Source organism: Alternaria arbusti (assembly GCF_024043155.1).
Source record: "Alternaria arbusti strain BMP 1465 chromosome Unknown scaffold_43, whole genome shotgun sequence".
NCBI classification, from domain to species: domain Eukaryota; kingdom Fungi; phylum Ascomycota; class Dothideomycetes; order Pleosporales; family Pleosporaceae; genus Alternaria; species Alternaria arbusti.
The window spans coordinates 14,482-36,878 of record NW_026249983.1 but is presented as its reverse complement, the minus strand read 5'-3'; the positions used below and the strand labels follow the sequence as shown (position 1 = coordinate 36,878).

The 22,397-nt window shown below is 53.3% G+C and overlaps 9 protein-coding genes and 1 non-coding gene across 10 annotated transcripts; 7 read left to right on the top strand and 3 right to left on the bottom strand.

Moving 5' to 3' along the window:
* Window positions 1-4: 4 nt before the first annotated feature.
* On the bottom strand, window positions 5-2,353 carry J4E86_011760 (uncharacterized protein; the record flags this gene model as incomplete). The annotated part of the gene is made up of 1 exon (XM_051452249.1): window positions 5-2,353. The coding sequence occupies one exon, from the start codon at window positions 2,351-2,353 to the stop codon at window positions 5-7; it is 2,349 nt and encodes a 782-aa protein (XP_051296592.1).
* Window positions 2,354-3,476: 1,123 nt separating this feature from the next.
* On the top strand, window positions 3,477-3,886 carry J4E86_011759 (uncharacterized protein; the record flags this gene model as incomplete). Its single annotated transcript, XM_051452248.1, has 2 exons — window positions 3,477-3,479; window positions 3,656-3,886. 2 exons carry the CDS (start codon window positions 3,477-3,479, stop codon window positions 3,884-3,886), a joined length of 234 nt encoding a protein of 77 aa, XP_051296591.1.
* Window positions 3,887-4,060: 174 nt separating this feature from the next.
* J4E86_011758 lies at window positions 4,061-4,134 on the top strand. The gene has a single exon. It is a non-coding gene; the product is annotated as a tRNA-Ile (tRNA).
* A 2,023-nt stretch (window positions 4,135-6,157) lies between these two features.
* On the bottom strand, window positions 6,158-7,288 carry KRR1 (ribosomal RNA assembly protein krr1; the record flags this gene model as incomplete). Its single annotated transcript, XM_051452247.1, has 3 exons — window positions 6,158-6,550; window positions 6,603-7,172; window positions 7,229-7,288. 3 exons carry the CDS (start codon window positions 7,286-7,288, stop codon window positions 6,158-6,160), a joined length of 1,023 nt encoding a protein of 340 aa, XP_051296590.1.
* Window positions 7,289-7,828: 540 nt separating this feature from the next.
* J4E86_011756 (uncharacterized protein) lies at window positions 7,829-9,157 on the bottom strand (the record flags this gene model as incomplete). The annotated part of the gene is made up of 4 exons (XM_051452246.1): window positions 7,829-8,026; window positions 8,077-8,661; window positions 8,710-8,804; window positions 8,857-9,157. The coding sequence occupies 4 exons, from the start codon at window positions 9,155-9,157 to the stop codon at window positions 7,829-7,831; spliced, it is 1,179 nt and encodes a 392-aa protein (XP_051296589.1).
* Window positions 9,158-9,363: 206 nt separating this feature from the next.
* On the top strand, window positions 9,364-10,832 carry J4E86_011755 (uncharacterized protein; the record flags this gene model as incomplete). Its single annotated transcript, XM_051452245.1, has 2 exons — window positions 9,364-9,719; window positions 9,815-10,832. 2 exons carry the CDS (start codon window positions 9,364-9,366, stop codon window positions 10,830-10,832), a joined length of 1,374 nt encoding a protein of 457 aa, XP_051296588.1.
* Window positions 10,833-11,555: 723 nt separating this feature from the next.
* On the top strand, window positions 11,556-12,805 carry J4E86_011754 (uncharacterized protein; the record flags this gene model as incomplete). Its single annotated transcript, XM_051452244.1, has 4 exons — window positions 11,556-11,585; window positions 11,637-11,890; window positions 11,945-12,506; window positions 12,560-12,805. 4 exons carry the CDS (start codon window positions 11,556-11,558, stop codon window positions 12,803-12,805), a joined length of 1,092 nt encoding a protein of 363 aa, XP_051296587.1.
* A 1,386-nt stretch (window positions 12,806-14,191) lies between these two features.
* J4E86_011753 (uncharacterized protein) lies at window positions 14,192-15,509 on the top strand (the record flags this gene model as incomplete). The annotated part of the gene is made up of 2 exons (XM_051452243.1): window positions 14,192-14,295; window positions 14,351-15,509. 2 exons carry the CDS (start codon window positions 14,192-14,194, stop codon window positions 15,507-15,509), a joined length of 1,263 nt encoding a protein of 420 aa, XP_051296586.1.
* Window positions 15,510-17,902: 2,393 nt separating this feature from the next.
* Window positions 17,903-18,978, top strand: J4E86_011752 (uncharacterized protein; the record flags this gene model as incomplete). The annotated part of the gene is made up of 3 exons (XM_051452242.1): window positions 17,903-18,518; window positions 18,573-18,839; window positions 18,890-18,978. The coding sequence occupies 3 exons, from the start codon at window positions 17,903-17,905 to the stop codon at window positions 18,976-18,978; spliced, it is 972 nt and encodes a 323-aa protein (XP_051296585.1).
* A 1,557-nt stretch (window positions 18,979-20,535) lies between these two features.
* On the top strand, window positions 20,536-22,232 carry J4E86_011751 (uncharacterized protein; the record flags this gene model as incomplete). Its single annotated transcript, XM_051452241.1, has 4 exons — window positions 20,536-20,971; window positions 21,030-21,071; window positions 21,128-21,730; window positions 21,784-22,232. 4 exons carry the CDS (start codon window positions 20,536-20,538, stop codon window positions 22,230-22,232), a joined length of 1,530 nt encoding a protein of 509 aa, XP_051296584.1.
* Window positions 22,233-22,397: the final 165 nt, after the last annotated feature.

Here is a 22,397-nt window from a genome sequence, read left to right as displayed (position 1 = left end):
GAGTCTAGGGACTGGAAGAGGTCGGAATAGATGCCTCATTCGGTGTATGCAATCCCGTATTTTGGTTGGCCGACCTGGAAAAGGGTTCATAGAACCTCCTCGATCTGACATTTTGGGGACGTTTTGTTGGCTGGACTGCCTTCCAAACTCTCTTCAAGCCGGGTACAAGTGGATTTTGGCGCGGTACATCGGCTGCGAGAATCGGTCCAGGGGCGTCTATTCCAAGCTCAATGTCCATGTTGGGGTCTTCGAAGCTTCCGCAATGCTCTTCGGTTGGAGTGAGCTGTGAGAGCTCGGCGTCTGAGCTCTTGGTTGTACCTGGACAGGTATCTTCAGAGTTCTCACAAGGCTCGCCGGCCGAATTGATTCGCTGTATTTCCATAGATCTGTTGATTGAGCTCTCGCGACGTGAGCTATCTCGGAAGCTTCCCCGACCCTCGTCAGCCAGATATAGCCGCTGCAGCTCGGCGTCCGAGTCAGCTCTAGCAACCAGTTCGGACGACCCAGATCTGGTTATTGAGTATTCGCGATCCTGCTCATCCGGATCCAGCCATTGCGATTGGACTTCCAAGCCACCTGCATGGGCCAGCTCGGGCAACACAAATCTGGTCATCGAAGTTTTGCGACGCGGGGGTTTCTCAATAACCCCGATCAAGCCCCCAACAGTCTTGAGACCAGCGATATCTTCTTTGCTCACTACACCGATGGCTGGAAGTACGCCGCGGCTGTGTAGACTTGCTCCAATCCGAGCCATAGCCATGGCGTCTAGTTGGCCTGACCAGGTCGGAGCGCGATATATGTAATAGGCCAAATAGCCCAGGCCGAGTAACTGAAGACCTATCGACAACGAAAGTACTATGAGTGCCAGCCTTGATAGGAAAGGCTTTTGCATAGCGAAACCGGGAGAGGTATATATTATGCGACCCCCTGGAGGAGCTTGCTCTTCTTTAGCCTCAGAGAGAAGCGTTGTAAGGAAAGCTTCATTTGCGACGAACATTGCGGCGGTCAGCATAGTTTCCGGGTTGATGTATGTTTCAGTTACATCAGATGGAGCAAAAGCGGCAAGAAGATGTTGCGTAGCGAGCCGAACATGTCGTTCTCGCGCCTCTTCGCCATTGAGCGTGGCCTGATCAGTTAAGTCGCATGCATTCGCAAAGCCACTCGTGCGGACCAATTCCCTCTTGTGAAAGTCCTCGTTGAGCGAGCTCAGGTTTGCTTTGTCGAATAGCAACCCGAGATTCAGAAAGGGCATCCCGTGGCAGAACAGGTGCCATGAAGCGTCCTTGTAGTCTCCGTTGTGGCCGGTGACATTCGATGATGCGTTCGACACATAGTTGGCAGCCGAACTTAGCCATGAGCCTCTTCCGAATAACGCAAGCGCACTTGTCATTAGAGGACCCGGTACCTTCCAGGTCGACGGGTCAGCATCGTCGACGTATAGAGGTAGTGTATCAGGCGTCCCCCATCGCAAATATCGCCAATGATTCCCGTTGTTGAAGGCCACCGTCATCTGTTTCGTGTCGGGCCACTGTTCGAGGAGTGGCCCATACGTGTTGTTATTGTGGTAATTTCCGAGTTCAAAATAGCCCCTTGTCGTCGTTGCTGTACAACGAATGCTATAGCTTGCATTGGACAGCGTGGACAGCGGCTCTTCCTGGCGCCGATACGGATGAGCAATTCTTGTATGGTTGACGTTGATGTATATCTCCTCAACCAGATCCTGATGATCACGACTAGGTGTCCACGGGAAGGCGGTGTAGTTTCCAGGGACGCATATACGAACGTTCTTCTCAAACACACCTTCCCAGAACACAGTCAAAGGCTTATCACCAGGGCATGGTGATGGGAAATCATTTGGGTCCACCTCGTCGCACACGACGGACGAATTAAGCCTCATGACTAGCTGGCGTAGCACTCCAGTAGTCGTTCCCCTGGGAATGCCTGCCACAAAGAAGTCCGGGTAAGGGTCTGTATCAAGGCGAGTTCTTCGCCAGAACAGCCAATGGAACAATGAGTCATCAGGGATCCCCCATCCTGACCACTTGTCTGCTTCTTTGTATGTCGCGTCGACACTCCACATACGGAATTGTGACTCCTCGTCGGACAGCGATGCTAGGCCAGAGATCACCCGAGACAGCATAGGAAGGTGCTCCACAATAGCCATAGTTCCAGGCTCAAGGTCTCTCCCGATCTCTTCATACAGCTCGGTGCCCGACGAAAAAGACCCGGGGTCCGGAGAAGTGGGACATGTACCGTGTGCGTGCCAAGCGGGGACACACTCGCACGTGATTACAGCTGCTGTACCGACTCGTACTAGAATCTGGTATAGAGGCTGTTGTATGGCTCCGAGCATGATGAGACAGGCTGCAGGGACCAGGAACCTCGCCCTCGTCTTCCTACCCAGGGCTCGCCACTTTGCCGGCCGTGTCCGAAGCGACTTCCAGACCACCCATGGATTTGTCCACCCTCGATCTGCTATGGCAAACATGTCTTTGAGACTCAGGAACTCATCCGGTTTGCGCCTTTGACAATATATCACTGCTGCTTGCGCCAAGATTGCAGATAAGATTGGGACTAGAAGGTAGTTCACGCAGTTAGCAATGAGTAGCTGATGGGGTACATTGTATGTTACTTACTGGTGATCAATCCGGCGATGGCATTCAGTACATCAACTGCGATCTTCCAATTGCGCATGGTCGAGACCTGACCATCAGTGAAGCCTTCCTGTCGCAAGTACGATCTGGCGTTTATCGGCCGTTGCGCAAGCACGCATGTTAACGCCCATGGAACAACAAGAAGTAATACGTAGAAGCCGAGAAGCCAAAACGACTTGGTACGGTATCGCAGCGGTTGCGTTACATGTTTGCGATCGCTTTTGGAAGGCTTTTGTAGCCACTTGACAATCTTATCCATCTTAGAATTGTTTGGGAGTGTTAGTGGTAAGGTCACGGAACGAGCGCGACAAAGAAGATATCAGCAATATCCATGATCGATACCCCAAGTTGCGCAGCGGGCTGTGTTACTGAAGCATGTAAGCTTTCCAAGGTTGGCAGGGCTCGGCAATCAAGGAACCGCTTTGTTGATTGGATGAGGAGCTTATTTGAGCTTACTTCCAAGGCTTGTGTAACATGCAATATCAAGCAAGGCGCCCAGCGCGGGCGCAGGAAGACAACACAAACGAATTTACAGATTGCTCCATACGATTGCACTACGCCAGCGCTCCGCTTAAACCCGGGACATGAGAATGATTCTGTCCAATGCGATTAACTACACCTTTACCGACTCATTGGTATTTTGAGAGCTAACCTTGGGAACGAGGCGTTCCAACTCGGGTGGCGCCTAATGAACTTCGAGAACGTACTTTACCATACTTGTCGCTGCAGCCTGTAGGGCTTCAGTAGCTGCTGGGATCAAAACAATCACTCCAAAGCAGAGCCGGGAGATACTCGCAGTGATTTTGCCGCATCGTGCAAGCAATGGTAACGTACTAACATCTCCTAGGTACGATGTGCAACGCTCCACGTCAACCCATACTACTGCGTCTACTTCAACCAGCCTATACTAAATCTTCAAGTTAACAAAAAGGATCTTGTCACTCCGCAATACTTGCAAGCCGCCTTCGGATCGCAACAAAACTTGAGTCTTGATCGCGAAGACGAAAGGCAATACGAAGGCGCCTCTCCTGCATTCAGAGCAGCTACTCGACGAAGATGAAGAGGAAGAGGAAGACAACGGCATGGAAGAGCTCATTGCGGGCATTCTAGAGCACGAGAACCTAGACCTCGAGCCCAGCTCGTGGGAAGATTCAGACCTAATTACATCCTCTAGATTAGCGAGGATCATAAAGATACAATTAGAACATATGAACGGTGGCGAAGCATTGTAAAGCGAGAGATGCTTTCCAACTACAATGTTCGTTCCTTCCGTCTGGAGTACCCCACCTCCCTACAGACTTTACCGAGCCCCCGCTAGGGAGTGGCTGTTCGTGATGACACCAAAATTCTTTCAGGATATAGTTTTTACATTTCGAATTTTTTCCATCCAATTACAAGACAACATCGGTCGCTTAGCTCAGTTGGTTAGAGCGTGGTGCTAATAACGCCAAGGTCGCGAGTTCGACCCTCGTAGTGACCACTAAAGTCCTTCCTTTTTTGCTCTTTTTGCTCTTTTTGCCTCTTGGTGAGGATTCTATGTCAAAAACTCTATTCTAGAGGTCTAGTAGGTTGATCTAGAGCAACGTTTCCGCGAATCCAACCTTGCGAAATCACTATATCTGTGGGCATGACTGTCAATCTCTCTTTTCCACCTTCGCTCAAGAAGGATTCCTGGAAGATAATACCTAAAGCGAGACACGTTGACGGATTTGCTTTATCTTCACCCTATTTCAACGCCGTTCAAAGTCTCCGCCTCCAACTCCAATGCCCGTCCACATCCCTCATCAACCCCTCCCAAACCCCCCAATTCTCCGTCCAAACCCCATCCTTCATCTCAATCGCCTCTTTCGCTTTCCGCGCATGCTCCACTGCCTTGTCGGCATCTCCAACAGCACTATACGCCAGTGCCGCAAAACCATAGGCTACATCCATGAAGCCTTCCAACCCTTCTCCGCGGTAGATCGTTAGCAGGCCTTCCGCCATAGATGGTGAAGCTGAGGAAGTGGGTGACCAGTCGTTGAGTTGGGATTGGAGGGCGTGGATGTGTGAGAGGGTGGCGTCGGAGGAGGGGGATTGGCAGCGGGGGCAGGTGCATGTGAAGTGGAAGCCGGATTGTAGGTGTTGTTGTCGTTGTGATGTCGATTCCAGGGGTGAGGTATCTGCGGGAGTTAGAGCAATTTGTCGTTGAGAAGAGAGAGGAAGCTTACACGATATCGTGATCTCCTCGCCCGTAGCAATCGGTCGTGTAACACGTACTGTATGCGTTAAGAGGTTGGTGTCGATGACGTATTGCGCACTATTATTGTCACCTGGTCAGCATGCACGCTGCATATCCCCTCTTCATCCCTTATCAATCTCCTCTTGATGGATCTGCGTGAAAGGAACAACATACTTCGGCGCACACGCATGATTCAACCGACTCGTCTCCGGCCAAACCGCCAGATGATTCGCTCCCCCAACAACCACCTGAAACGTATTCGCCTTAACCACATCCTGCACCTTTACCCTCTCATCACCATACACCGTCGCCAAGCCCAAAAACTTCTCTTTCAATTCCCCGGGTAAATGTTCGATCGCGATGCGCCAAAGCTTCTCCCGATCTAGGGTCGAGAGTTCAGATTCCAGATATGCGATAAAGGCCGGTGTGTAGCTTGTTACTACATCGCCGAAGTTGAGGGACCGGGTGGCGAGCATGCCGATGCCTTTTCCGGGGAGGGGGGCTGTGGTGTAGACATCGCTTGGGGTGTTGACATTATCCAAAGCAAGGGCTGAGGGATCAAGGAAAGCGGATAAGGAGGCGAATTCCCGGGCTAAGGATGGGGTTGTGACGATTGAGATTCCGCGGCCTTGGCTGAAGGTATCGTCTGTGTAGATGCAGAGTGTATCATTTATACCGGAGATGTGTGGTGTGCAGAGGGGTTGGTGGGACCATGGTGCATAGGGTGAGTTTTGTTTATTAATATTTGTTGTGTCTGAGAGGAGGGATGATGGGGGGCAGGATGCGTAGTCTTGGGATCCGTCAAGTGAGGTTTGGAGAGAGAGGGTGTAGAGTGGACTTTGTTGCCGGCATTGTTGATGCCAAGGTATTGTCGAAGACGCAACGCATGCAGCGTGTGCTAGGAAAATGAGATGGTTCCGCATTTTGGATTTCCGGTAAGGGCACATGGGAACTGACCAGGCGGTTAATACGGGTTCGTGTCAACATGATGAAGAGCGTGCGAAGCCGAGTTGCGTAGGATGGCATGTTCGCGGATGAGACGCAAGACGTTTGGCATGTGTCGCTAAGTATAGAGCGCCAAGCCGTAGGCTTACTTGAGCGCAAGAAGCGTCAAATGAGCGAGACGTAATGGTAGTAATACAGAATTGGGTATTTTGAACTTATCAAGCTAACCTAAACACCTGTCAATGCTTTTATGGTGTTCTCCCAACAAGAAGGAATGCGCCCATACTCCACTCCCAGCAACGCGACACTGCCGCGTCGAACTCGCATCGCATATTACAGATCAAGCAGCCTCGCCCTCGGAGCTGCGCTTCTTCTTCTTCTTCTCCTTACCCTCGCCCTCTTCCCGTTTCCGCTTCTTCTTTTTCTTCTCCCCGCCATCTTCCTCCGGCGCAACGTATTCGGCCATTCTCTCTTTCCGCTTTGCGTCCATCTTGTCCTTCATCTTGTCTTCCCGCTCTTCCTGCACCTTCCTCTCCTTTGCATGCTTGCCCAGGAAGTATTCTCCGCTCTCGATCTGCAGGTCGACCTTGCTCTTCTCCTGCGGCGGCGGGAACGGTGTGTATGTCTTCTTCGTCTTGTCGGTGACTTTGTGGGGTACGCGGCGTTTGCTGAGGGAGCGCTTCTTGAAGTTGGGGAGGAAACGGTCCCAGCTCTCGTTGACTAGCTCTGGGTCCTGGGTAAAGTCAGTCTGGGTATCTCATATAGCTTGTGCATGTAGGGCCTACCTTGGCGAGCTCCTTCTTAATCATGAGCTCCTTGATCGCGTAAATGGGATGGATGTTGTGCATCGTGTCCTCGACAATGCGCCGGACCTGCTTGAGGCCTTTGTACGGACCCATAGCCGCGACTGTGTTTCCTTGCACCAGCAGGTATGTCTCCGTAAGCAGCTCCAGCGCTTTCAGCGTTGATCCATTGGGCCCCAATATGCGCTGCCGCCTCTTGACGAAGCGATCTTTGTTTCCGACCAGATTCCGTATCTTGATGATGTCCATGGCCACCTCATCCTCCAGAATCTTGACTGCTTGCGGCGCCGGCACGCTTCGCGCAAGCAGCTTGATCAGGTCTCGCGCATTCAATATCGCCGCCGGGTCGTATGTCTTTTGCGTCGTCCATACCGTCATGGAGCCCTCGACCAAGTTGAGCTCGCAGCCCACACCCTGTTTCTGCAGCGCTTGCGTGATAAACTTCCATGATCCCTTCAGATACTGTTCGCGATACTTGGGGAAAAGCGTGCTGAAGCGGGACTCGTCGGTGAAGGCGCCGGCCGTGTTGTCTTCGGGCTTGAAGGGCTCGATCTGCGCGAGCGTTAGAGGCGATTTCCTGCATGCGCGCAATTCTGGCGCGAACGTACCTTCCACTTGTCGATGTCATCGGTATCCCAGGGCTTCTCCGCATTGTGAGTGGACGGCATGGTGGGCGATTCGGTGTTGGTCGGATTGCGATTGGGTGCGGGTAACTTTTTTCTAGAAGTTGCACTTTCATGCCAGGCGCGCTAAAGTTCTGCCACCGCCCGGACCTGGCAGGGCTAACTCCGCAACACCTACTCCTTCACTCAATCTAGCATCACCTCATCGCATGCGCTCTTCTTTCAAGCGTTCAAACTCGTGTTTCTACCGGTACCACAGCTGAGATATCAGCTGATCGAAAAGGATCTATGGAGTGGGCGTATGGCGCTGAAACTGAGGGGAATATCCGGGCCATGTCCAATGGATTGGTTGGTTGGAAGGGGATGTAGCGGTCCAGATTCTGGAGTGAGACATCGGAAAATGTGATTGATGTGGACAACTTGCAGACTGTCCCAAATTTGCGCTGCACGTTGATCAGCATGGACGGAAATGAAATATGCCATGTTGCTCATTCTGCTTTCGCGGAAAGCTATCTACAAACTCCAACCATGAGTCTCAGCCGTGCTGCCCCCCCATCAAACGGTCGTTGCCATTTTAACAACATCTTATAGCACCTCAAACTCGTAGTACACGTACGCCGTGTACTCTTGCTCCATCTGACCAGCTTGTGCCATGTCAGTAGACAGAGCCTGGTCGTCCTTCTGGATGCGACCCTTGCTGTCGCGGCCGAAGGCGTTGCCGCCGAGGTATGCGTAAGCCGAATCGAGATTTGACTTCGCCTTCTTCGCTGACTTTGGATCGGTCTGGGAAAGTTAGCAGGTACGTGGTGGGTTTCGTGGTACGCCAAACTCACCTGGACTATGCCGCATACAAAGTCGAGCGGTAGACCGTATCGCAGCACCGTCTCGACAAACACCCTCAACGCCATGACGTGGATCCAGATCATGGCGCTTTCACTATATCCTGTGCGGCCCAGCCGTAACGCCTCGCCCCAGAGCTTCTTCTCGTCCTTGGCTAATTGTTCTGCCTCCTTGGCCTCCTCTTCCTTGTTGCCCTCCTTGTACTGGTACTCTCTCGGTGTCCACCGCTTCTCTCTGCACTTGTGCACAAACTCGTTGGAATGCTTCTTGAAGGTGGTGACAGCGAATAAAGTGAATTCTGAGTCTTTGGCCAGTTCGTTGGCGGAGCGGGGCACGACCATGGGACACAGCTCTTCGTAGTCTTTGTAGAAGTCCTTTACGTTGTTGTTCGGGACGGCGATGAGATGCGTATCGAGGTATTCCGAGTCGCGGACGATGGATTTGGGGTTTACGACGTTGACGAGGGACTTGGTCGCGAGGTTTCCTGTGCGCTTCCGCTCGGCGGCTTGGAGGGCGCTCTTGGTCTGGTTGTACTGGCTGAACTTGGACTTGACGTCGTTGTCGATGCCTTGTATTTCCTGTCCTTGTCAGCTAAAGGTACAGCGTGATACGTGTGTAGTGTTCACCTTCTGCAGTGCGTCTATGAGTTCGGCAACGGACTTGTCGGCCCGGTACTTGACTTTGTTCCACTGGAAGTTGCGCAGATACTGGTCGACAGGCTCTACGTCATGTGAGCTGCTAGACAACAATCGCATACTGCGCAGTCCACCTACTGTCGTTGATCGTCTTCTGCTGTTGTATCTTGCCCTCATCGCCGTCGAGTATCTGCCTTAGGCTGTCGCCGACCTTGGCGACTACCGCCTCGCAGGCATTGTTGAGCTTGGAGAGATCATCCGCCTGCTGGACAAGCGCATCGAGGGTTCCGATCTTGAAGTTGGGAATCGCAAAGGGCGAGGTGGTGCCCACGTCATTGGTCACGGTGGAGCGCAGGGCAGTCAGGGCGTCGTCTTGGTGGTTCGAGGGCGAGATGGACGTCGGCAGCGACACCAGCAGGTACTTGCTCCCCTTGGACATGGTTGCTGCGGTTCGTCTGGGGCAGTCGCGGCGCGATATAGGCGGTTATGGGAACGATGGCCGTTTCGGTGGATGGAATCCAGTCGGGGGAGCTTGGGCCTCGTCGGGGCCTAGGGTGCTGGGAGCTGCCGTCATTGGCGATATATAGTCGGCCGTGTATACCCGTCGGGGAACGAAACACCAGAATTCCTCCTCACCCACGCAAGATGGCCTCGAAAAAAGCTGCTCTGGCGATGCGCCCGGCCGTCAATGGTCTTGCGCCGCGCATTTGGAGGGCAGAATACGCCCAGGTCGCGAGTTACTCCACAACAACGCGCGCGACTCCAGCCCCACGTCCCCGCAACCTCACACGACTATCGCAGCAGCAGGTCCGGTATGCTTCCTCTGCAGGCGCAAACGAGCAACTGGGCAAGACGGGCCTGTACGAACTTCACAGCAAGTATGGCGCCAAGTTTGTGCCCTTTGGCGGATATGCCATGCCGGTCCAGTACAGCGACATGAGCATCATCGACTCTCACAACTGGACGCGCGAGAAGGCCAGCTTGTTCGACGTTGGACACATGTAAGTTCAGTGACGAAGAACGCCATGTTCAATCTTGGAATGCTATGAATACTGTTGTTCGATACCCCAATCACGTTCAGCGCTAATTTGGTCAGGGTCCAGCACCACTTTTCTGGGCCTGGCGCCGAAGCCTTCCTCGAGAGCATCACCCCGTCGTCGCTTTCGTCGCTCCCCGTGCGCCAGTCTACGCTGTCAACACTGCTGCACTCCACCGGCGGCATCGTCGACGACACGGTTGTCACGCGTCTCCCCGACCGCTTCTACGTCGTCACCAATGCCGGCTGCAGGGAAAAGGACACGGCCTACTTCAAGACGCAGCTAGAGGCCTGGAACAATGCACACCCCGATCAGCCCGTAGAGTGGAACATACTCGATGGCCAAGGTCTGGTCGCCCTCCAGGGCCCGCTGTCCGCCGAGATCCTGTCGCGCGTACTAGACGACAAGTCCAAGAAGGACCTCGAATTGCTCTACTTCGGTCAATGCGCCAACGCCGTCATCAAGGGCACCGATGCCGAAGTGCTCGTTAGCAGGGGTGGATACACGGGTGAGGATGGGTTCGAGATTAGCATTCCTGCATATGCCACCGAAGCCGTGACCCAGTTCCTGCTCGATTCCGCCAAGGATGAGTTGCGTTTCGCAGGTCTAGGAGCGCGCGACACCCTCAGACTAGAGGCGGGCATGTGCTTGTACGGCCACGATCTTGATGACACGACCACACCAGTCGAGGCCGGATTATCTTGGATCATCGGCAAGGACCGCCGCGCAAAAGGCGGCTTCCACGGTGATTCCGTCATCTTGCAGCAACTGAAGAAGAAGTCCGAGGGCGGTGGTGTGTCACGGCGTCGTGTCGGGCTCATTGTAGAAGGATCGCCTGCACGAGAGGGTGCTGAGATTGTTGACGGGGCCGGTGAGAAGATTGGCACCATCACTTCTGGCTGCCCTTCGCCCACCATGAAGAAGAACATCTCGATGGGTTATGTCAAGGACGGTATGCACAAGGCAGGAACTGAAGTTGAGGTCATTGTGCGTGGCAGGAAGAGGAAGGCTGTCGTGACTAAGATGCCCTTCATTCCCAGTAAATACTACAAGCAACCAGCGAACATCAAGGCATAGGCCTCGTTCTGGAGACGGAGCTGCGAAGAAACTAGTATAACTTCAATTCGTCATCTTTCTCGGTCGTGTCGTTTTCGATGTTCTTGACAACAGCTCCAAGTCTGCGGATATCCATCGGCATTACGTGCCCGATCTCCGAGCAGCAAACGACCATACGCCGACAGATACGGGGACAATTGTCGCTTCCTCATCGGCCTTTCTATCAAAGTCAAACACGCGTTCCATCAACTAACGGCGTCGTTCGGGTCGCACAACGACGTAGCCCGGCGAGAGATGCCGACCGGCACCGTCATGATGCCGCTAACACTGGGTCGCGGCATCTGCGGCATCAACGCTTGTAACGACGCATCGACGTCGATGTTGAACATCAGTCCACAATTCTATTGTCTGGTGCAGTCGTTGCGAGTGCTCCTGTGCTCTCATTCGCATTTGGTTATCGGCAGATCACACCACGTTCGCAGAAGCACGTCAATTAACCGGCTGCAGGCCCAGTTGCAGGGAAGATGCTCCTGGCGCTACTCTGACAAACAGTGAGTTGTCTAGAATGGGCGTGATGGTGTATGGAGACTGTTGTGTGACCAGAGAGGAGGGGGTTGGAGATGCGGATTTGGGTATTTAAGAGGTGATGAGGACGCTCTCGATTCTGGGCATCATCCTTCACAGTTTCAACTTCCATCTACTATCCAAACACACCTACCACTGCAAAGTCTACATCTCACCATCATGCCTCTCACCAAGTACAAAGCCGCCTGTGTAAATTCTCACCCTCACTTCCCCCACGCCCTCCATCTGATCAAAGTGTAGGTCACATCCGAGCCCTGCTGGTTCGACCTCGAAGCCGGCGTCCAAAAGACCATCAACTTCATCAAAGAAGCCGGCGACGCAGGCTGCAAGCTCATCGCCTTCCCTGAAGTATGGATCCCCGGCTACCCCTACTGGATGTGGAAGGTCAACTACCAGCAATCGCTTCCCATGCTCAAGGGGTACCGTGAGAACTCTCTGCCCATGGACTCCGAAGAGTTCCGCCGGATTCGCCGCGCTGCGAGGGATAACCAGATGTGAGTGTAGTCATCTCGGATAGGTATTGTGACTCATATTGATAATGTGTACAGCTATGTCTCCCTCGGCTTCTCCGAGATCGATCACGCAACGCTGTATCTCGCGCAGGCCCTAATCGATCCCACAGGCGAAGTCATAAACCACCGCCGCAAAATCAAGCCCACACACGTCGAGAAGCTCGTCTACGGCGACGGCGCAGGCGACACCTTCAAATCCGTAACCCCCACCGAACTCGGCCGCCTCGGCCAGCTCAACTGCTGGGAAAACATGAACCCCTTCCTCAAAGCGCTCAACGTGTCCGAAGGCGAGCAAATCCACATCGCCGCCTGGCCCGTCTACCCGGGCAAGGAGACGCTCAAGTATCCCGATCCGGCGACGAATGTGGCGGATCCGGCGAGTGATCTTGTTACGCCGGCGTATGCGATTGAGACGGGCACGTGGACTCTTGCTCCCTTCCAGCGGTTGAGTGTGGAGGGGCTGAAGAAGACGACTCCTGAAGGTGTGGAACCGGAGACTGATCCTAGTACTTACAACGGTCATGCGCGTATCTACCGCCCTGATGGCAGTCTCTACTGCAAGCCTGATAAGGACTTTGATGGTCTGCTCTTTGTTGATGTAAGCTTCTATCGCTGTCCTCTCGCTCCTACCAGTCTACTAACATATCCCAGATCGATCTCAACGAGTGCCACCTCACCAAAGCGCTGGCTGACTTCTCGGGCCACTACATGCGTCCTGATCTCATCCGTCTGCTCGTTGATACTCGTCGCAAGGAGCTCGTTACGGAGGCCGATACGAACGGTGGGATTGCGACGTACACTACGAGGGAGCGCTTGGGGCTGAATGTCCCGCTTGATGCGCAGGCGCCTAAGGGGAAGGCGAGTGCGGCGGATGCGGCTGTGAGCTCTGCTGTCTAGGCCTGTGACACAACAACACAGGTCTAAACATGGTGTCTCTGCATAACTTAACGTAGTCATAGCGATACTGATGCAGCTGGTGCACTACTAGTAAATGCGAAATCTCCACTCCTACTCAAAACCCAATCCATCAGCCTCTCGACAAATTCCTCGCTTGCAACCTTCGCAGAGCCAGGTTTTGTGTGGCTTGCTCGCCTTTTTATTGTAATGAGGCCGCTTCAATCGAACACCCTTCCACACCAAAAGCCGATATGAAACCCGTTCCACATATGAGGAATTGTCCAGCTTCAAGATCCCCAGCTTATCACACTGCTTGCAGCGTTGTTTGAATACCTCGGCGTTGTAGCTGCCATCTGCATACTGTCGTATTAATATGGCCACTTTCCGACTCGTCCATTTCCAACCACGTGTCGGACAGGTGTTGTCGTAACATCGGAACTCGCCCGTGACGAAAGTTGAATACGTCTTGCTGGTTCCTTGGCTGGTGTTTTTGTCGTTGAAGCGTGGGGGGATTACGTGTTCTGAGACGGCGAGTACAATGTCTGGGTGTAGAGATGGGAACATGCGGGTGGGTTTTGGTGGAGCTTTCTTCTTTGCCATCTTGTAAATGTGCTTGAAATGCAAGTGGTATGTTTTTGACACTGGAAGTGCGAACAAGTGGTAAAGGGGATGTAACCAAAAGTGAGTTTGCTCAACGGCGCATGCCTCAATGAACCACAACTGACGAGACTTTGAAAGAAAGTCACCAATCTTTCCAGCAGGCGACAGCCGCAAGCGTTACCCCGCGCCCTGATGAGCTGTACTGCAGCGTATGTTACACAATATGCATACCCCTCAGCCGTGGCATGCTCTGTAGAGGCGTGGTTAGTCGTTCCTCGAATCGCGAGGCGGGGTGGCGCAAGGCTGGCAAGGACGGTCTACGCGGCATGCGACCTCTGGCAACCCGACGTGGGGTCTTATCTATTGCGGACCAACGCAGATATTCATGCATCCAGACTTCATGCGTAAGATCCTGGTAGTTACATGATGCCACTCTTCCAACTGTTTCTGGCACTCCGCATTCTTGGCATGACTAGGGCGCTCAGAGGTTCAGATCGTCCGTAGAAGGCCGGCTTTTTGGAGCGGACAGGATTCATTGTTGTTAGCAGTATTGCCAGGGTAAAGAGATTGCTGCTCATCGTGCAGCGATGGAATCCTAATGGGGTCCGAATGTCATGGAGGAGGTGTAGTGAAGATAGGGGAAGTATAGGCGAGATGTCAGCCGGCACTAGCGCAAAGGGCCGCCGCGGGAGTCATGGATCCTTGTCGCAACTTTACTTTCTCCAAATCTTCCCCACCACCAAAGTCCCGACTTATGACAGCCGCTACCCCTTCACCCTCATAACAATGGCTGACGCAGACGAAGATGCGTCGCACTTGCGTGTACCTGACGCCGCCGACTACGACCCCACAGAGGAAGCGCAAGATTTCCTGAAGCTTGATAAGCTCACGTACGCCTTCACATGCCCACCCATTCGTGTCGCACTGCTGACATGATCACTCCAGAGCACAAGACAGCGCACATCCCACATTACCTAAGCGCGGCGAAAAGGATTTCGAAAGCCATGAAACGAATCTTCAGCTTGACACCCTCGAAGCCTCGCGCCGGGCCATGCACGGCGTCCTCTCGTGGCAGCGCACGCACACGCAAAAGGGCCACATCCTGGCCATGTACGACCCGGAGCGCAACATGGCATGCGTCGACAAGGTCCGTTCACAGCACTTCCAGACGATAGGCACGAATAAAGGTGGAAGAGAATGGTTACTGCCAGAAGAGGCATTGTTCTTGCTCGAGCGAGGGACATTGGATGTTCGGTGGCCGGTCAAGCGAGAGGTGGGCGACAAGACAGTATACAGGACCGAAGACGGCGCGCCAATGAGCTTGCAGTCGGCATATGCCGCCTTCATCGGATTCGAGAGCGGCGTCGGTGGAAAGTTGACACTGGAGATGTACAACGTCTACGCAGGACTGAAGAGATCGGGCTACGTCATCTTCAGAACAGGAACATGGGACCACGATAGAGGAGACGTCGTCTTAGCCCCACCTAAGACAGAAGACAAGACCGAAACAGGACCAGGAATCATCACACGCTTCTTCTCCGATCTGTGGCGTCGACTGAGTGAGCCTACATACCACATCTCATCCGAGCAGCTCGCTTTTGGCCCGCTCATCAAGCCAGGCTTGTACCGCAGCTACAACGACGTCTACCGCCTACTCAAGCTCATACCCATCTACGACCGCTCCGTCCCACCCACCTTCATGCTCCCACCTTCATCAGACAACCCATACCGCGTCCATTTCGACGTCTACCGCACCACGGCCCGATTCAAGAAATCTGCCCGCGGGCCCCCAGACTTCCGCATATGCGTCGTCGACGCGCGCTCGACACCTATACCCATGGGCGCACAACTGAATGATCTCATGGCGCAGGTGCCGGAAGACAGACCCAAGGGCGATGGCGGCCACCCAAACCAGAGACTGAAGCATGGGTGCAGGAATGTGGTGGTGGCGGTAGTGGATAATGGCATACCGAGCTATCTTAGGATTGCCGATGCTCCGTTCGACGAGGTCAAGATTTATGAAAGGTCGGCGCCGAGAGGGAAGGGTGGGGGTAGAGGAAGAGGAGGTAGGGGTAGAGGGAGGGGGAGGGGACGCGGTCGTTGAGCTTGAGCGTTCGACGTATCAGTACCAGTCGCTGAAAATAAGCTGCCACCGAAGAGACTCGATCGAGGGCTTCGCTTCAACCGCGGAGGCCTTCTGCCAAGGAGCTGTTCACGACGCCCACAGCTGGGCGACGCCATCTGCTCCACTGGGACCTACTTGCGTTGTCTCGAGGAAAGAGCGATGTCATAGGAACGAGGTCTCCAGAACCTGTACACGACATTTCGCTATCTTGATGCGATCTTGAACGGTGCTAAGAGCATATGCAACTTTGTCATTAACGCTACGCCGTCAGATGAGGTCGTCTTCATCCTCTCCGGTCCCTAGAGCCGCATCGAAATAGAGTCCATGGAGCATACCCGTCTTCCTTCTACGCACCCAACTTTCCATTGGTCCCAGCCTTTCGAGGGTGTGCATGTACTATGACCCTCTACACGCAGTTACCAAAAAAACGCGATAATATGTGTTGTCTCTTGGGTTCAGATCGAGGACATCCGCGATCAAGTAGCGCCGCGACGGGAAGAGTTCCGGAGAATGACGTTGGGCCAGACCATAGGATGGTTGCTGAGGCGTTCAGGCACACCCATTCTTGGTGCACGTACCATTAGTAAACCTGCTACGCCACGCGCTCATATCCTCCCCAAGTACCTGGTCTTTTCCAAATAACGCTATGCTGAGCTTGGACGCAACATCAATTCGAGGCTTCTCGGGTCTTGCCGACTGAGTCTGCAAGTTGAAATAGCTTACAAATGGGTGTGTACAGGTGTGTGGAGCTTTGGGCAATGTGCACTGACAAAAAGCCGACAGCAGGACCTGGAACGCTGGAGAACGAGTGACAACCTGAGCGAAGCGACACGTTAAACGCCCCGGGCAGTTTCCTCGCCATCTCTCATACTCGAAAGCAGAGATCGAACAGGCTCTTCCTAGCTTTCCCTTAGATGTTTGCAATATCAGCTCTCCCGCAGCACAACGCAAGGCGGGGACTCCGGAAGACGCATCCATAGTGGAGGTGTTGCGCTACTCACGCGCACCAGCCCAATCGTCCGCACGGCAGTCGTCCCGCTCCTCACCATACTGATTCCACGATCGCTACCCATATGTCACCCCTGCGCCGATCCAAACGTGGGAAGTCGATCAAACGGTTCGCTACGCTAGTGGTGACGATCTATGATACCGTCATGCCGGCGAGAACGAGGCTTCAACCCAACACTTTCTGCGCTATCTTCGCGCACTCCTGATTACTCTTTCGATGGTCAGCGCGAAACAAGCTCAACCTCCAATCTGATCCAAAGGCGCATCCAATTCTTTCGGCGTTATCGTCGCACAAAGCAGTGACGTGATATCGGCGGCGTGTCCTGTCTACTCTAGGCCTGCAGTGAGACATTTGCAGGCGCTGTGATAGAGGCTGCAGGTCAACAGACAGCTACGACTTCGATCTGTATTTGTCAGCCATCAACTCCATGAGAGACTGTCTTGCAAGGTGTTCAACCATCAAGCAAAACAAGAGCGCTGAAAGATTGTCGATCAAAAGACCCACCTCATCTATGAAGACGTTCCGTCGTATCCAACGGCTGCATCGTGGGGAAGTGGACCTTACCCTGTTTGCACATCAGTATCATCAGAAACGGAGATGGTGTTGCACCCTGAAAGCCAACCCCGCGTTGGGCACCATCCCTGGCGAGCACTTATGGTTGCGGCAACTAGTGCTAGCCGTCCTAGCACCAAACCTTACATGGCATTCGAGTAAAATGACCGTGCTTGATCGAATGCAAATCGGCTGCTTGGCACCTTATCGCGTCACGAAGCAACCAGGTCGACGGGCCAGCCATTTGCGCAATGCGCTAGATCCCGCTTCCAGATCGTGTTACTCCACTCAAGCCTATGGCGGAACGGCACCCGTACCTTGGAATTGCTTAGACGTTGCGACTCAGGAGAACTGCGCGAAGCGGATCTGATCCGCACCAATCAAAGTTGCCACAAAGCAGGTACCCAGCTCCGGCAGCCTCGCGCACTCCCGATGGCATACACCAAGCGTTCTTCGTGGCCGTTCTGGATACCAAAGTTCTAGATCCAGGGCACGTTCGCGATGAGGAGGGCCAGACCAGAGCAGTAGACTGCAATTTGCATTGCTCGTCGACATCGATCGAGTTCGTGGCTGAGGAACAAATCCAAATGATGCTGGTCCAGGGGATACTCCAAGACAACGGCCTTCGTCTTGGAGAAACACATAAAGACCAGCCAGTTCTGCTGCATGAACAAGGCATCCTCAGCATCTCCAGCTCTCGCTTTACAAGCTTCACAGCTCTACCTTCGCTCTTAATCTCTTGTCCTCCTCGGCATCTCTCTCGCTTCCTCTCTCGCTACCCTTACTCGCTCGGTCTATCATATCAATCAAGATGAAGCTCCTCGCTACCATCACCCTCTTCAGCGCTTTGGCTGCAGCTGCGCCAGTCCTCGACCCACGCGCTACTACCACCGCGAAGACCTCCAGTGCTCTCAAGACCAGCAGCGCAGCGGCCGTCGTCAAGTCTAGCAGTGCAGTTGCAGTCGTCACTGCGAAGTCTAGCAGTGCAGCAGTCGTTTCGAAGGCTAGCAGCTCCGCGGTAGTTTCCAAGGCCAGCAGCTCTGCCATCGTCTCTAAGGTCAGCAGCGCTGCCAGCTCAGTCATCACTTCGAAGGCCAGCAGCGCAGCCGCCACAACAACGGGTACCGCACCTCTGCTTGGTGTCAATGTCGGTGGATCGTCCTCACCTCTTTTGGGAGTCAAGGTTTCGTCTTCGACCTTGTTGGCCGTCGACGTTAGCCTGGGAGCTTCATCTGTCAAGGCCTCATCGGTAGCCACCATCACTGCGGCGCCCACTTCCGCTCCAGCTACAGCTTCCACCGCTCTGCCGTCCACCTTCTCCGCTCCAGTCCAGGGACAAGGCAAGCTCACACTCGACAACCTCCCCGCGATGCCGGGCGTGATCGACAAAGCCTTCTCTGGCGTTCTTGGTGCTGCCTATGGCCTCAGTAAGTGCTCCATTCTACCCACAAGCCATTCAATCGACTAACAAAGTGTCACAGTGTCTGGTGCATGTGACTCTTCATACAAGTGCAACATCACCGTAGCTGGTACAATCAGCAACCTCCTTGTTGATGGCAACAACTACGGCACGAACACTAGCGTTGCAGCATGGTGCGACGGAGGCCGCTGCTATGGTGCTGCCAGTGCTCCGTTGAGCGCGACGGCTCCTTTCATCATCACCTGCGATCAGCTCAGCGGTACACAAGTCTGCTCTGCGACGATCTCGGGTGCGGCCAATGCCATCTTCCAGAATGGACAGTCAGTTGGTAGGTCTTCATCCATCCTCACATCACAGCTCGACGCTAACTTTGACTAGAACTGTGGGGCTGGCTTACGCCCGCCGGATACTGCCAGAATGGTGTATGCACCGCATCTATCACAGCCGTTGGCGACCCAATGTACTAAGCGGAATGAATGAGATGAGCTTATGGGCCAGTTCGATATAATCGAGGAATGCAATGCCGAGGAGGACAAGAGATCATGTATCGTGTTGAGTATTTGTTCGTCAGGGTGTATGGGCCCGTCTAATATGGTGCGTGCTTTGGGGGTCATTTTCATAGCTGTTGAGATAGGCTTAATGCGATATGATGTTTTTCTACTCGTGCTTTTGACAGGGTTGGTTTCTTATACCTGAACCTGGAGTCTATACCACAGTGGGACGTGTGTGGATCGTTGTGCAGGATTCTTCCTCCGCTTGACTCGGTACTGGGAACTCCAGGGGGAAGCGCAGTGTGATCAAGACGCGCAAACGACACCATGATTGTTATCCGAGACGTTCTGTGTCAAAAGAAGGAGGTATAGCGAAGGCGTGCTGTATAGCATCACAGAACGGGAATAACGCAGGTAGGTATTCCATGTCAAGGACTATAGTGAAGGGTATATGTTGAACGCCTGATGTATACCTCCAATATCTGGTCCGCGCGTGATCAGAGATAGAAGATACCTGCTGTGAATGCGTGTCTGTGTTTGGGTTGGGAGGTCATGAGAAAAGTGGCACTCGCGTGCTAGCGCCGCGTTACGCGCCTCCTCCAACACGTCTCTATCCAACGGTGCAGGGTGGTGCTGAAAAGTTCACAGAATTGCGATCGCATGAAAGCGCGAGCGAAAATGCAGATAATTTATGCGCATTTCAAATTTGCTACGATCTCATTGGACCAAGTCAGTCAGCAGGTTCCGCACACGCTGTTATGGTGTCCTGGTCCCCACTATGGCTCCACCTTTATCGCAACGGTGAATACTTCTCGGTGCATTTCGCAACCACGACAAAAGAAAAGGGGGTTTGCTGGCGTGGTCTATGACGTAGGATTCAGAACAATGGGGCATCGTTTGACCTTCCGTTTTGACGATCCGAGAAATCCTTCACATCTACATCACGACCTTGAAGGTGTTGTAGAAGTTGCAGATGGCTACAGTTAGTTTGCACCATCGTAACAGAACAGAAGAAGATAATGCGCACGGCATGTATAACTCATACAATACAGGTATAAGCAGAAGCCTTAGGATCATGGTGTTTCGTTTGAATGAAGAGGTTATCGCTCTCGTGGACTACGACTCATGAGTGGGTTCACACAGCGTCCAAAGTGGGATGATACAGCGTTCAAATTGAGTCGATACAGCATCCACAGTGGGTTGGCGTATCGTTCAAAGTGGATTGTTACAGCGTCGAAAGTGGACGCACGACTAGGTTCAGTCTACAATGAAGTCACGGATACGCTCAGAATAGAGGACATTGCCGGACAAGAGCCCACCAAGCTTATCGTGATGAAGACTTTTCTTTCAGGATCAGCGTTCGTGACGCCAGGGATTGTCAGTGTCTTTGATCACAGACTGCCGTATAAGTCTACTTGATGCGCCTTCTTTTACGCACTGGTCCAACCATTCGCAGTGAAGATGCTGTCCAACATGTCGATTGACGGGCTACCACAAGTCCCATATGCTCCGTCAAACTTGTCCCTGGTATCCATGGCGCAGTCTTTCCCAGCAATGATTGCCATGTTGCTAGGGCTTATAGGCGTACTCTCGGTCGTTGTTAGCACCAGCGGAAAACCGAAACATCCGCTAGCAAATCCTCCACGCTGGAACCAGACCACCCTGTCAAAACGGATTGAGTTCCTCAAGAATGGAAGGGCTATACTGAGCGACGCCAGGATACGATATGGCAAGCAGCCCTATAGGCTGATTGTCGACACGGGCGAATGTCTTATCCTACCCCCTGAGTATGCAGCAACGATCCGTAACAGCATGGATCTTAGCTTCGCACAGGCAATAGAGAAGAACTTCTCGGGACACGTTTCCGGCTTCGAAATGTATGCCGTCTTGCTCCACGAACAAAGACTTGTACAAAATGTTGTGAAGGACCAACTTACCAAATACCTAAGTAAGAAGCAAGCAACTACGCGTATATTACGAAGCTAACAAGACTCTCCAAGACGTCTTAACAAAGCCTCTCTCGGAAGAAGCCAGTCATGCTCTCGACGTGATATTCGGCCAAGATACGGGTGAGATGACTTTCCTCGTCGTCTCCAACAGGTGATACGAGCTAACCACCTAGCAGAATGGAGAGAAACCGTTATAGCAGAGAGCGTTCTCCAACTGATCGCCCGTCTCTCCACCAGGGTCTTTCTCGGCGACACCATGTGCCGCAACACGGCGTGGCTGGAAGCTTCCAAAGCCTACACGGTAGCAAGCTTCACCATGATTCTCAAGATGACTGCCCTCCCATCCTCGCTCAAGTTCCTCGTTCCCTGGTTCTCCTCCGAGGCGAAGAACGTCTTCAAACATGGAGCCACATGCCGCGCAATCCTCACACCTCTTCTCGCCGAGCGTCGAGCTCTAAAAGCCGAAGCTAGGAGAAACGGCAAACCGGAACCTGTCTTCAACGACATGATCGATTGGTTCGAACAGAAGAGCGGAGGAAAAGGGTACGACCCAGCTCTCTTCCAGATTGCGCTATCTTTCGTAGCGATACATACGACCAGTGAGCTGCTAACGCATGCTATAACCTTGCTGGCGAACGAACCACACTACGTTGCGGCATTAAGGGAGGAAATAGTGAGGGTACTCACAGCCGACGGTCTGACCAAAGCGGCGCTTGCAAATCTCACGTTGATGGACAGCGCGTTGAAGGAGTCGCAGCGGTATAGACCCGCTGCATTTCGTAAGTAATTCAGTCGATGACGAGAAAAGAACTCCAAGCTCACCCTACTCCAGTAACAATGCGCCGTCAAGCCCGACGCACCGTCGTCCTCCCCAACGGCCTCGTCATCAAAAAAGGCGAGCAAATCGCCGTTGACGGCTCCAACATGTCAGACCCCAACGTCTACCCCGACCCCCACAAATACGACATATACCGCTACCAGCGCATGCGCGCCAGCACCGACCGCGCCACAGTCAGCCAAGCGCATCTCGTTTCCACCGGTCCCAATAACCTGTCATTTGGACATGGCGCACAAGGCTGCCCCGGCAGGTTCTTCGCTGCGAATGAGATGAAAATCGCGCTGTGTCATTTGCTGCTCAAGTACGATTGGGAGTTGGCGGAGGGGACGGATCTGGAATCGAGGTTCTTGTTTGGCGAGACGGAGGCGCTGAGGAAAGGGAATAGGCTGAGGTTTAGGCGGAGGAGGGAGGAGATTGATTTGGAGGGGTTGGCTTATGTGTGAGTGGGATTGAGGCAGACGTGTAGAGTAGCGATATAGCTGTTAATCATGTGACATCGTGTTGGTGTAGCACGAAAGCGTTGTAGGCAGTATTCCTGGTGATGAACACGAGATTGGATCGGCATGGCAAGAAACATTGCGCAGGGATGACGAAGCGACTGCTGACAT